The sequence below is a fragment of the Condylostylus longicornis genome, unplaced genomic scaffold, assembly GCF_029603195.1.
Source record: "Condylostylus longicornis isolate FDR11 unplaced genomic scaffold, ASM2960319v2 ptg000101l, whole genome shotgun sequence".
Taxonomy (NCBI): Eukaryota; Metazoa; Arthropoda; class Insecta; order Diptera; family Dolichopodidae; genus Condylostylus; species Condylostylus longicornis.
In genome coordinates this window covers 388,169-401,920 of record NW_026578069.1, presented here as the reverse complement: position 1 = coordinate 401,920, position 13,752 = coordinate 388,169, and the positions used below count along the sequence as shown (strand labels likewise).

The 13,752-nt window shown below is 20.9% G+C and overlaps 1 protein-coding gene across 1 annotated transcript in view; it reads right to left on the bottom strand.

Annotated features, from left to right (window-relative positions):
• Positions 1-5,814: 5,814 nt before the first annotated feature.
• The window catches only part of LOC129614131 (neuromodulin-like), a 170,705-nt gene continuing 162,767 nt past the window's right edge, over positions 5,815-13,752 (bottom strand). The window contains exon 5 of the mRNA XM_055528533.1: positions 5,815-13,490. Within this exon, the coding sequence (XP_055384508.1) occupies positions 13,255-13,490 (236 nt within the window). The 3' untranslated portion in view covers positions 5,815-13,254. The remainder of the gene's footprint in view (positions 13,491-13,752) is intronic.

The window sequence follows — 13,752 nt, the reverse complement described above, 5'->3', positions numbered from 1 at the left end:
CAAGGTTTCAATAAAAAGCAATGGACAGAAAAAATTTTTCAATAAAAAGTAATGGACTGAGCGATTAAAAATTTCATTTTAAAAATTGGAACTTCAAAACTTAAAAGATCCAGCCATTATGTCCCTCCTATCTAATCAAGTGTGACACAAAACAAAAGCAAACAAACAAGACTAAAATTTTATTAAACGTACCATATTTTGCATTGCATGTAGTTTCTATTCATTAAAATTTATAATTAGTATTAAAATTTGGGCAATTTGAAATTTCGTTAGAATTTTTGAAAATCACTGTACCACGAAAAACATTGAGATTCGACAACTAGTTCTGAACAAAAATTTTTATTTCTTTCTTGATGCCCTAGATCAGCCGTCGTCAAAGTGCGCTCCATTCAACTTCAAAATGTGGCCCATCATACTGTTTGCAGAAGAAAAATATATTCGATTGTGACTATTAAAATTTTTCAAAAAAAATTTTGAGAATTCAATCATAGATAATAGATTTAATAACATAAGATTCCATACAAATTTATTATATGTCAAAACAAAATAATTAATAATATCAGTTGAAAATGCCATTTTTCTTGTAAGTATATGTAATGTAGGAAACTCGAGTGGCCCATACTTATGCTCACATAGTAAATATTTGCCCATAATCTACAAAAGTTAGCCGACGGCTGCCCTAAACCATGGTATATGTTATGTCAATTATTACTGAAACACACTGTATATAATATAAGTGACGTATAGTTTATGACTATTTTTTATTTTCTATTTTAAAGTATTACCACATCACTTTCTTCACAAAATGATGTTTAATGGTTTTTGAAATAAAAAAAAAAATGAATTGCATCAAAAAGTTTCTTTAAACAAGCATTAACATCCTTTCCTTAACCTTTTCCTATAATATGAAAATAAAAAGGATATTAAAATCTCTTTTTGATTTATAATGAAATGACATAAAAAGAAACGAGAACATTATTTTTTCAAAAATTTAAGATTATAAAATGCATTTACTGTAATAAAATAAAAAAAAAAAATTTTCCTATTTTCCGTTTGTATCGTTAAATCTTTTATGTGGAAATAAAATGTAGATAAATTTGGACAACACTTCCATTTGAATAAATTCAAAGTGAAAATAATCTTCATTGCATATTTATAGGGTGAATTTGAAAATTGCAATCGGAAGAATTTTAGAAAATAGTACTTATTTGTATCTCTATATTATAGGTTCCACAGCTCCAAAAGTTTGTACCATTTACTTGTTGCTATTTATTTTACTTTGAAATTTAATTTGTTTCTTTGAGATTATGGTCATATACGTACAATTTCAATTTGGTGCCCTTTTTGAATATTTCTTAAGAATTAACAAAAATTTGAAGCAAATCAACTGAACCCTAGTATAAACCAAGTCTAATAGCATTTCGAAGAGGTAAGACTCTAAATAGATTAAAATTTCATCAACATCTTGTAGGAATATTAAATAATAAATACAATAAGAGTTGCTAGTATACCTACTTAATTGCTTTAACACAGTAGTAAGAATAATGTTAATGTACTCGTTATATACGATGCAATAAAAGAATTTCAATGAAATAAATTTGATTTATATTAATTCACTTGGAATATTATGCATATAAACTAAAAATATATTTGTGTCTGTGTGTGTGCAATAAAGCAAAATGTTCAAATATTTCTTATAAAAAGTATTCAATGCAGTGTTTATCTATATTTTCAATTTGTTAAAATATCTTGGCAGAATAGAGAAGAAATTTGTTGCAAATATTTTAAAAGAAAAAAGGGTAAATATCCTTTTGAAAAGGAAACGAAACTAGAAAAAATAAAAAAAAAAAAATTTTTTTTTTTCTTTATTGATTTTACTGTTGATTCTATTTAGAAATAAGTCAAAAATTTGGCAAAGATATTTGGTAATATTTTAGACGCATTTTAGTTTCTCGAGTAGTCTGTGGAAAATTAAATAAAATGTAGGATTAAGAAATCCAATTTATTAGCAACAAGATGTAAAATTGGTAAAAAATTTATGTTTGAAAGATGCCATGAAAATTGATTGTAAAATTATTATTACAATTATTGCAATATTGTTATAGAACCTTGTGTGGTTTTAAGAATATTAAGTGCCCTATTAAAAAGAATCTCAAATATCTCCACTAGCAAGAAATGATGTGCATCATGAAATAATATAAGGATGAATTCGCCCATTTTAACTTTTCATCTCACCCATTCATCTCACTTTTGGTTGGATTAGTTTATAGATGAAATGCTGTATTGTACAGAAATTCTGCGGTCCAGGAGTTTCAAGTATAATAACTAAAATATTGAAGATTTGTTGTTTGATATGTTAATTATATAACAGTTTTAAGCCAACTATCCGAAAATAGTTGAAATTTGTTATGCATATAAAAATTTCGCATCTTTACAGTATTATATTCCCCTAAACATTAAAAAATTGTTGCCGGGAAAGTGAAATAATAATTTTATTTTACTTTAAATGAATAAAAATCAATACATTCTACTGTCAATAATTTATTTTATTAAAATATTTGTTTTTCTTTTGAATAATTCTTCAATTTTATTTTTGTATTTATTTTAAATATTATTCTTTTTAAATCAAAATGGATTACGTCACATTACTCGTATATTAAGTGTAATATTTTGAAAAAAAAAAATTCACTGCTATTAATAATAAATTATTTACAGTATTTAGAGTAAAAAATAAAAATCTGAAATGATTAATGAAAAAAAAAATGAAATACGTAGTATAAATGAGGTATTAAATAAAATAAATTAAATATTAAATTATCATAAAAATTTTAGACCTTACCGCTGCCTTCCTTTATTGAACAAAAAAATATATTCGATATATTCCTTTAATACTATTATTAGAACTGCCGTTGTACAATTTCACATAGTAGCCGGTTTTGCAAAAAAAACTGGAGTTTTGTGGTTTAAAGGGAGAGCCCTACAATACTGTAAGACACTCTGTATGCTTATTAATATTCTCATACTGATACTAAGTTATTCTTAATTTTTCTTTTTTGTAATTTAATACTCAATGATGAGCAATTTATATTTGAAACTTCATACATCTGCCTAAAAGTCACGCAACATAAATATAGCCTTCATTAATTGTTAAGATATTATGAATGTAAAGATGGATTATTAAGTAAATATGGATCTAAAGAAGAGAGTAAAAAGAATATTTTTGTCTCCTTTTAGAAACCCTAAAAACAGTGACACAGAAGAGAAAACCTTGATTTTTGACACGAGTTTAATAGGTTGTTAGATGGGGTTGGATTTTTTATGTGGCTGCATTATATAAACTTTTAAATTACGTTTTTCCAGAACATTTTTGTTTCATAATTTCCTCCTTGAATGTACTGGATTAGAAAATATTTATTTATCACATGCAGAAAAGGGGGCCAAAATCTCCGTTTGGAGCCCAAACAATAGCCCTTATTATTAACTAAATAACTGCAATACTCTTATTGTCCAGCCAAATTGACGGTCAACCTTCCAGCGTTCTATATTATTGTAGTATTAATTCTTTATTTCGCCTATAGCTAAATCTGATGTAAAATTAAATATAGCGTGGCAAAAACTTTTTGGGATTTTTTTTGGCTTAATTTGTAGTTGCTGATTGGATAATAAGCAATGTTAAGTATGACGATAATTTTAATTAGTCCTCACGATATCTGTACAAATTTTATATAAAGTTATTGTCAAAAGAAATTGGAATGATCTAAACATAGTAGAATTTCTTACACTTTTACGCTCATTTTACATACAATCATGTAATCTAAGAAACAACGTTTATTAAATATTACCAATTTATCGAAAAAACAAAACTATTCAACATTTACATTCTTTTTCCGTTTATTTGAGGCTGGAGGGAGAATACACAGATAAAATATTTTTGGAGGGAGAATTTGCTTAGACAAAATATTTTTATAAGCTTATATATATTGACAGCAAATCAATGAATAGATATGTGTTTGAAAATAAAAATGAAAGATTTGTATATATACAAAATGTATTTTAAATAATATAAAGGTTACGAATTATTTTGGAAAATAGATCTTCTCTAAGAGTGTGAAAGAATTGAACGTGATTTTGTCATTCTTGCTTTTTTATAGATTATGGAATGAATCGTAAACGGCATCAATCACAAATTTTCATATTCTGTTTAGAATTTGTCACGTTCTTTGAAATTTATTTTTATTTGTATTTCATGGTAATTTTTGGAATTGATGTCTTATAATCATTCCAATTTTATTCTTGAATCTCATTTTCATGATGCGTTTTCGTTTATTCGAAACAAAAATCCAAGGGATTTAGAGGTTTTTGTTTAAATATTCTTTTTGATTCTAGAAAATTCTTTTAATTTTTATTTTTAAATATCGTCTAGTTGCGAAAATTTTGCACCCTTTCAGATAGAAAATTTAAACTTTATGCACAAATACATCATTATTAGAAACTCATTTTACTAAAACAAAATTTTTACTTATTATTCCATAATCCCCTTAAAATTTGTAGCCCATTTAATTCCCAATAATATTATCTTTTGAATTTTTACTATATTAGAATAATCAAAAAAATTCTGCGAATTTATAATAGCAACTAATGGCTTATATTAACGCGACTCGGCTCAATTGAACATTAGGCGTGATAAATTGGCCGCCCAAATTTGGAAGAAATAGTTTTTCCATCTGCATCTCCTCCTCTTCTTCATTAAGTTGTTCCTTATATTTCCGAAATCGCACCCTTCCCAAATTTTTATAAAAACAAAAGTCGGTAATTTCAATAGCTTCAAAAAGTATAATTATTTATCTTAACGTACTGAAGCATCGATTTGAACAATACAATTAACGCATTTTTCAATTTTCTTTTGCACCCTGAAAGTATGCAATAATTCGAAATATTTTGCTATTTGAATTAAAATAATTTAAATAGTTAGTTGATTGTTTTTTAGAATTCCCAAAAAAAAAATTTGAAAAAAATTCCTTATCAGTTTCACTCTGCCCGTCGGTGTGGATCTGTTTACTAAACTTTTACAGCTTTTGTAAAACAGAAAGTGGAAATTTTATGTAGCTATGCTGTAAAAATGTATACTTTTTTACCAGAAACTTATTACCATAGAAGAAAATTTATACAAATCGTTCTCACTCTTCCTCTTCTAAAATTTTAGCCCATCAAAGTTCAAAAAATTCAAATTTTTTAAAATTTGTTGTAGGAAAACCACAAATATTTTGTAAATTTTTCGAATATAGAAAAGTAGTGGTGGGTTTTTTCTACCGTAGCATAGTGTGGTTGAACTATAAGAAAACAAAATGGCCGTTAAACTTGACTATTATCTAAAAAACTATTTTTTTTCAATTTTTCATATCCTTTTTCTTCTAGACGGCAAATTACAGGAGTCTGCAATTTTAGGAGCCGTTAGATACTATACCAAATATTTTATTTCGTTAGAAGAAAGTTTTTTTCTATCTCGACCTCCTCAAGTTATTGCCGCCAAAGATATGAGAAATTTGATTTTTGGCTTTTTGTAATGTCCGAAACTGCAAAATTTCCCAAATTTTATGCTAGAAGGAGAACAATAATTTTTCCAAAACTAGACTAAATAAAAAAAAGATATAACTGGAGTTTTTTTTTTAATTTTTATTTTCAAATAAAACTAGTTCAATTCATTTACAATTTTTAATTGTTTTTGGTTTTTTTTTTTTGTTTTTTTTTTTGTTTTGAAATTTTACAATAATAATAATTAGTAATAATAATTATTTCCTTTTTTTTTTCTTCAAATTACTTTAATTACTTTTATTTTTTAATTTTTATTTTTTTTTGTTTATTTTTTGATTGGGTAATCAGTTAAAATATTAAATAATATATTTTTTTTTTTAATTTTTTTTTTTAAATTTATTCTTTAATTATTTTTTATTTTTAAAAATAAATTAAAAATTAACGATAATTTGGAGGGTACAATGACAGTGTTATTGTGTGTTTCATTGATTCGATTTTCGAAAAAATTGTCTACCAATTGTCATTTTATTAAAAATCATGTAACCGAGATTACTATTTTTTTTTTTTCAGAATGAATGAATAACTTTAATATAATTATTATAAAATTAAATTAATAACTGTTATACTGAATAACATTATGAAACTCTGATTTCAACAATACTGATTTCAATTCAATTTTGAATGATTTTGTAAAAGTGTGTAAATTGATTACTATTTAATATAATGATGTAATATTAATATTCATTTGATTATATTATATTTATATATATGTATATAAATTATATGGTTATATACTCATACATATAATTATTGAATAAAATTCAATAAGAATAAATTTTTCAGCAATAATTCCAAAAATATATATAGGTATGTATATATTTTTTTTATATTATCTAATAAGGTAATTTGGAAATTTTTTTTTTTTGGAAATCATAAAATTGTGAATATTTAATTAATATTAATTAATTAATAAAATAATTAAAATTATTAATATATTTAATTTTTTTTTTAAATTAAGCAAAAAAAAAAGTTTCCATTCAATTTATAATTGTGATTTGTTGTAACTATGGGACGTATTTTTTTCACATACTAGATTTTTGATTACTTATTCTGATTACATTTGTATAGTAATCTGTTATTTAATACATAATTACGTCAAAATTAAAATTAAATTTTACATTAAAATTCAATTACCAAGCAAATGTACCATGAAGCCTATATATATATACGAATTGTAATCCAATATTAAAAAATATAACTGTAATTAAAATTTGATAATCGAATATTATTTTTTAAAAATTTACTTTAAAATAATTTTTAACAAATAATTAGAAAATAACAATAATAATATAAAAAATTTTAATAATAAAGTAATCGGTAATTGTTATTATAATATTTATAACTGTTATTGAAAATTGTTATAAATTATTATGGTTTTCTAAAAAAAATATTGTACAGATTTCAATATTAATTAATTTTATTGTTAAAATAACAAAATTAAATAAAAGTAATCAATTGATTAAAAAATTATAAAATATATAAATGAAAAAGTAATCGATTCCAGTATTATTTTTCCCCCCCGTCATTATACCCAACATTTACAAAAACAACAAAAAAAGAATTTAAGCAACTTTAAGCAAATATTGTATTTAAAATTAAAAGTACTTAAATATAAGTAATTAAATATAAGTACTTACAAGAAAATGTACAAGTACTTCAATAGTTTTAAAGTAACTAATTAAAATTAATAAGCATTTCATTTATAATTATTAAAATATTTAATCATTGATTTATTTAGATTCAATTAAATTTTTTTTTTGTTTTTTGTTTAGAATAATTAATGATTCCTGTCAGTGTCAGAGTTGTGAGTGCGCGTTTTCTTTATTTAGCTTCATTTCAGTTTTTGAATCATAAAAATAAAGTACATTCTTTGTTTATCTACTACAAATAATTAACAATTTCATATGGGAGAATTTAAGGAAAAGGGGGGGGGGGCGGGGAGGGCGGAGGAGGGCAGGGAGTGTTATTTATGCTTTTTTTTCAATTTATTAGGTATAATTTTTTAAGTAATATTTTTATTTTATGTTTTTTTCTTTTTTATTTTTTAATATTACATAATATGATTTTTTTTTTATATAAATATAGGAAAAATTTCATATTATTTTATTTGTTATTTTTTTTCTTTTTCAAATTTTCAATTTTTTTTTTTTTTAATTTTAGTTTATTGATTTAAATTTTATATTTGTTTTTTTTTTTTTTAAAAATAAGTAACAAAGATTACCTTTAATTTTAATTTTATTTTGGTTTTTGTTGTTTTTATTTTTCTTGTTTTCATTCATTTTTCTTGTATAATTTTTAATTTATTTATTTTGTTTTTGTCTTAATTTTTTGAATTTTAAAAATTTTTTGTTCATTAAAATAAAAATATTGTATATGTGTATTATGTGTGTGTGTGTGTGTGTCTCTGTTTGTTTGTGTATTGAATGTGTATAGAAAGGACACTATACAGTATAATATCATACAATATACTTGTTAAGTATATTGTATGTATATGTATGCATGTAATATTTTTTTATTAGTTTTTTTTTTTTTTGTTTATTAAAATTCAGAATTTTGTATGGGAATTAATTTTTCGTTAATTATTTTATAAATTTTTAATAAATTTTTAAAGCAATTTTTTTTTTCAAATATTTTTCATTTATTTAATATTTATTAATAAATTATCCTTCAAGGATGCATTTTTCATAATATTAGAATTGAAAATAAATTATTTTTTGTTCTTATTTTATGTTCTTGTTTTATTTTTTTTTGTTAAATAATAAAATTTCTTGTTTCACTTTATTTGCTAAACAATTATACTTTCCATTATTCATAATTAATTTTTATATTTTTTTTTTTTTCTGGAAATTTAATAAAAATTTAAGAAAAATTATTTTATATTTAGTATATTTTTAAAATATTTATTTATTAATATTATTAATATTATTATATTTTGTAATATAAGTTTGTTTTTGTATAATTATATGAATGTGTTTGTAAAGGAATGTCTGAATTTTTTTTTTTGTTTTCAATTTCATATTTAAAGGAATCAAATCTCGTTAAAATAAAAGAATATATTGGGGATGATTTTAATTTTTCTTCAAGAATTAATTTCTTTATAAGGATGGGAAGAAAAAATTTCCCAATTTTCACGATAGTGTTGTGAAAATTTTAAATTAGATTCATAAAAAATAATTTTATATTGTTTTTTAATTAATCCCTTAACAATAATAATAAAAATTAATTAATAAATTATAAGAAATAAATGAAATTTTTTTAAAAAATACTTTGCTTTCGATTCTAGATTCCCAATATTAATATGATAGTAACATGATTTCATATTAATTATTAATTTTGTTATTCCGATCTGAATTACTAGGATAAAATCAGTGTCGTTATGTGTCATATTTTTTGATTAAAAATTTTAATTTTTGAACTTGATCTTGAATAGCACGTGTGGTACGTTAATCAAATCAAAAAAATCAATCAAAAAAGAGTTTATATTTCAAAATAATTATGATAGAACAGATTTCACCATATTAATTTAGACTGGTGTAGGTGTATATACATACCATTACATGTAAAGAAATAAAATAAAAAAAAATATGTGAATAATATACGATTTAACTGGTAAAAGAACAAAAATAATAACAGTAATAAATACTGTTAATAATAAAACTAAAAAATTTGATGAACATAAATTTCTTTTTTTTTTATTATCATTCAAAAAATAAAAAAAAAATATTAAAATTTTCCTACATTTACTTATATATAAATTTTGTATTGAAAAAAATAGAATTTTGAATATGGTCTCCGATAAATTCTAATATATATTTTACTTAGTATATATGTATAATATGTTATTATGACATCACCAGAATTTTTATATCCTGTCGTTTATTTATGAATCCTTAAATGGAATAAAAGAAAAAAAGTGAGGAAATTTTTCTGTCTTTTTTTTCTTTTTTACATTTACTGCTATTAAATCTCAGATTCAAAAACATCTTATTATAAATTTATTGTTTTTAGTATTATACACATGTATATATATATAATATACTCGTAGTTTTTATATTTATTGAATTCTCTTCCTTTACGAGTATAGTAGGAAGAAAAAAATGAAAGTTATAAAAAAAGTTTTGAATATAGACGTATATTTTTTTCTTTTTTTTGTGATCAGAATCAGTTTTGATTAAGAAAAAAATTTTATATTTTTATTTTGTCCTTGAAACTTCTTTTATACACATAATATGTATAGGAAGAAATAAGAAAACAAGAAACAATAATAATAATTATAATAAAAATAATGAATAAAATGAAAAAGAACAAAGAGAAAAAAAAAACAATGGGGAAAACATTCCTTTAATAATAAACATAAATAAAAATAAGAATTATATTATGTATATATACATATATATATATATATATAGTGTGGTTAATGGTGAAAATTGGCGCCATAACTTCTCCCAAATAAACAAATTTGCAAAATTTTAATATTAAGACAAAACTAAAAAAAAAATAAGTAAATAAATTAAGGAATAAGTTAACCGAAAATAAAAAAAAAAATTCCAAAATGAAAATAAAAAAAAAAAAATATAATAATTTTGTAAGTTACTAAAGAGACTTAAATTATTGATATAATTATATGGAATTCCCTTTTACTCTATGCTTATTTTTTTTTCTGAATCCTTTGATAATAAACAAGGCGCCCTACATAAAAAAAAAAAAACAAAATTCTAAACTACTAAAAATCATAGAACTGCGAATTGTATAAATTTTATTAATTTTTTTTTTCTTTTTGTCTGTTTTCTTACTCATTTTTCCCTCCTTTTCGCGAATATTCATGTCCACGTGTATGACAATATAATATACACAAAATTATATCATAAATTAATTTAATTTATTTTTTATTTTTAATATAATTTATAATTTATAACTGTATAGATCAGCATAAATAATAATTAAATTAAAAATTATATTCAATTTTTTTTTTTATTATTCCACGAAAACAACCCTCTACACATTAAATAATAATTTAATTATTCAAATTTATCAATTTAATTTAATTATTCAAAATAAATTTAAAAAAATTTAATATTTATAAATTATAGTATTAGAATGAAATTATCCCTATATATTCTAAATTCATTTGTTTTGTGATTAATTTAAAATTTTTCTTTTCATTTTTAAAAATCCTACGATTGATTCCTTCAAAAATAATTTCGTTTTTTCATTTTATTTACAAATGTATGATATAGTTATAATTTTGGGAAGAGTGAAAAAAGAAAAAAAATAAAAAACCATTATATTGTAACACATTGTTTTATATTATAGACCACAGAGCATTAAAAAAGTAAAATTATAAAATGAAATTAAAATGATTGTGAATTTTAAATTTAAATTCACAATTATTTTATTTTATATTTCAATTATTTATTTTTTTTTTTGTTATTATTTTCATTGTTTAAGTTTTTTTGTTCTTTTGTAAAATTTTACATGTTTATTATTTCATTTTTGATATTGTAAAGCTTATAATTATGAATTCATTTTTGTATAGATACATATGTATTTTAAAACTGAAAATGTTTATATGTTCAGTAAAATCCCGAAAAGTAGGCAATTTTTAAATAATTTTAATAATGTCAGCAAATTATTCCTCTCAGTATTCTAACCATTGTTATTAATCGTTAATTAAAATCAATAGGTAATCATATTTTTTAACCTGAAAATTTTGTAGGTCTGTTATCGAATACATATTTAATAAATTTTTATTGAAATTGTAAAATTTTTGAAAATATTTTATAGCTCTTGTTAATTTTATATTTTATAAAATGGTTTTAACAATAAATAGCTATTATGAAATTTTCTCTGCTTCTATTCTCTTCTTTCATATTTAAATGTAAAAAAAACTTTGTATAATATAATAAATTTATAATTTTCAATATTAATCAATTTCCTCAATTTCTTTAATTGAGAATATATTATAAAATTAAAAAATGTTAATTTTAAAATGTTAGTAATCTCATTATCTCTTCATTATTATTTGAAATTTTCATTATCTCTTTTCATTGTTATGAAATAAAGAAATTATGTTCTTTATATTCAAAAGAGAGTATATTGTTTGATTGTTTTTTTATTTATTATTATTCTTAAACTGTTAAGTTCAACTGTATGTTGAGAGCATACATTTATCACTCTCACATCAATGTATGAAAGTAATTTTATTTGAATATTGAATACAATTTAAATTGTTACGATAGTAGATAACTCTTTATTCTGAGAGTATATTTGAAATTTAATTCGTTCTAATGAAAATCGATAACATTATTAGTGGTTAACATATTGGATTTTACTGAAATTTAAATTTTAAAATATTTTTTTTTTTTTAAAGAAAATTAAAAAAAAATTTTCTATAACTAAATAAAGATAAAATTTATATTGGAAAAATTTTTTTCTCAATTGAATTAAGAATATTGAAAAATTTTTTTTATAGTAAAATGCAATTTTTTTTTTCTGTTATATTTTTCATTTTAATAATTTAGAAAATATTTAATATTATTTCATATAGATATTTTTTTATGTCTTTTCAAAAAAAAGTAAAGCTGGTTTGATCAAAAGTTATTTATTTTTTTTTTGTTTTTGTTTTTTTTTTATTATTTTGATTTCTTAAAATCTCTTAACATTATTAAAAATTAACATTTTGATTGGTTTAATTTTTTTTTTCTTTGTTTTGGGTTCTCTTATTTTACTCTCTTAATTTTTATTTTTTTTGCTCATTTTTTTTGTTTAATTTAATTTTATTTATTACTTATCAAATTTTTCTTTGTTTTTTTTACTCATTTTATTTTTCTTTATCTAAGTAATTAACTAATGTGTTTTTTTTTTCTAAAATTTTTTTTTTAATGGTTTTATTTTCATTAATTTAGTGGTTTGTATTTTGATTATTATTATCAGTTTTCTTTGATAACTGTTATACTGTTGTATCTATTTATTTGTTATATGAATTTCTATGTTTAACATCAATTTAATGGTTTTAAATATTTATGTAAAATTTATTTTTTTTTTTGTTGTAGCTGCTGTGTATGTGGGTGTATATATAATTATAGCTTTACATTTATTATATGTATATATACAATTATATTAATATTGTATTTAATAAATTGGTATTCTTCATATCTCAAATTTGCTAAGTTTTGTAATGTACATATATATATACATATATATATATACTATATGGGTGTATGAATGTTTATTTTAAAAATTGACCAAATTATTGTTATAATATGTATAATAAATAATGGTAGTAGTAGTTGTTGTTGGTTTTGGTTTTTCATTTTGAATATAATGTAATTTTAAAAGGTTCTTGGGGGGTGTATACTGATATTAATAAATATAAATAAATTTAGTAATAATTAATTATAAATGTATATTTATATATATAATATATTTAATATTTTTTTAAATTTATTAATATATTTTATATCCTCACTATACATATTGGTTGTTTTAAAATTATTTTATAATATTTTTAATTTTTTTTTTTTTGTTATTTTGTAATTTAAATTAGCTTTAAAAATTTTATTTAATAATGGGTGTGTGCTGCTTTTCTTTTTTTTTTTTTTTGTTTATAAATTTTCATCAAACTTTGTTTTTTTTTTTTTTTGTTATCTATTTTTTAATTATTTATTTACCATCAGTTTTGCGAACTTTATGTCCACGGAATGATGCTTGAATTTTTGTTGCTGCAGCATTTAAATCCGGATCACTTAAATCAATGTCCAATTCTTCAGCAACTTTTTTAGTTAATTCCTGTATATCAACATCTTCTTCTTTTAATTTGCCATTTTCAGTTGTTCCAAGCTTTCTGGCTAGATGACCACGGAATGTTGCTTGAATTTTTGATGCGGCATTACATAATTCTATAAGAAAATAAAAAAAAAAAAATAATTTGAAAAAATTAATAAAAAATTTAATAATATTTTATTTTATTTCTTATACAACATTTTACAATTATTATGAAATTTCATTAATAATTAAAAATTAGTAAATATGTACTAAAATTATTGATAATGAATTAAGCTCTCGGTTTTATAACTGTTAATAAAAAAAATGATCTCATTTCATTTACTTTTTATATATAACAATATACATTATATAACAATAATATTTTACACCTGATAA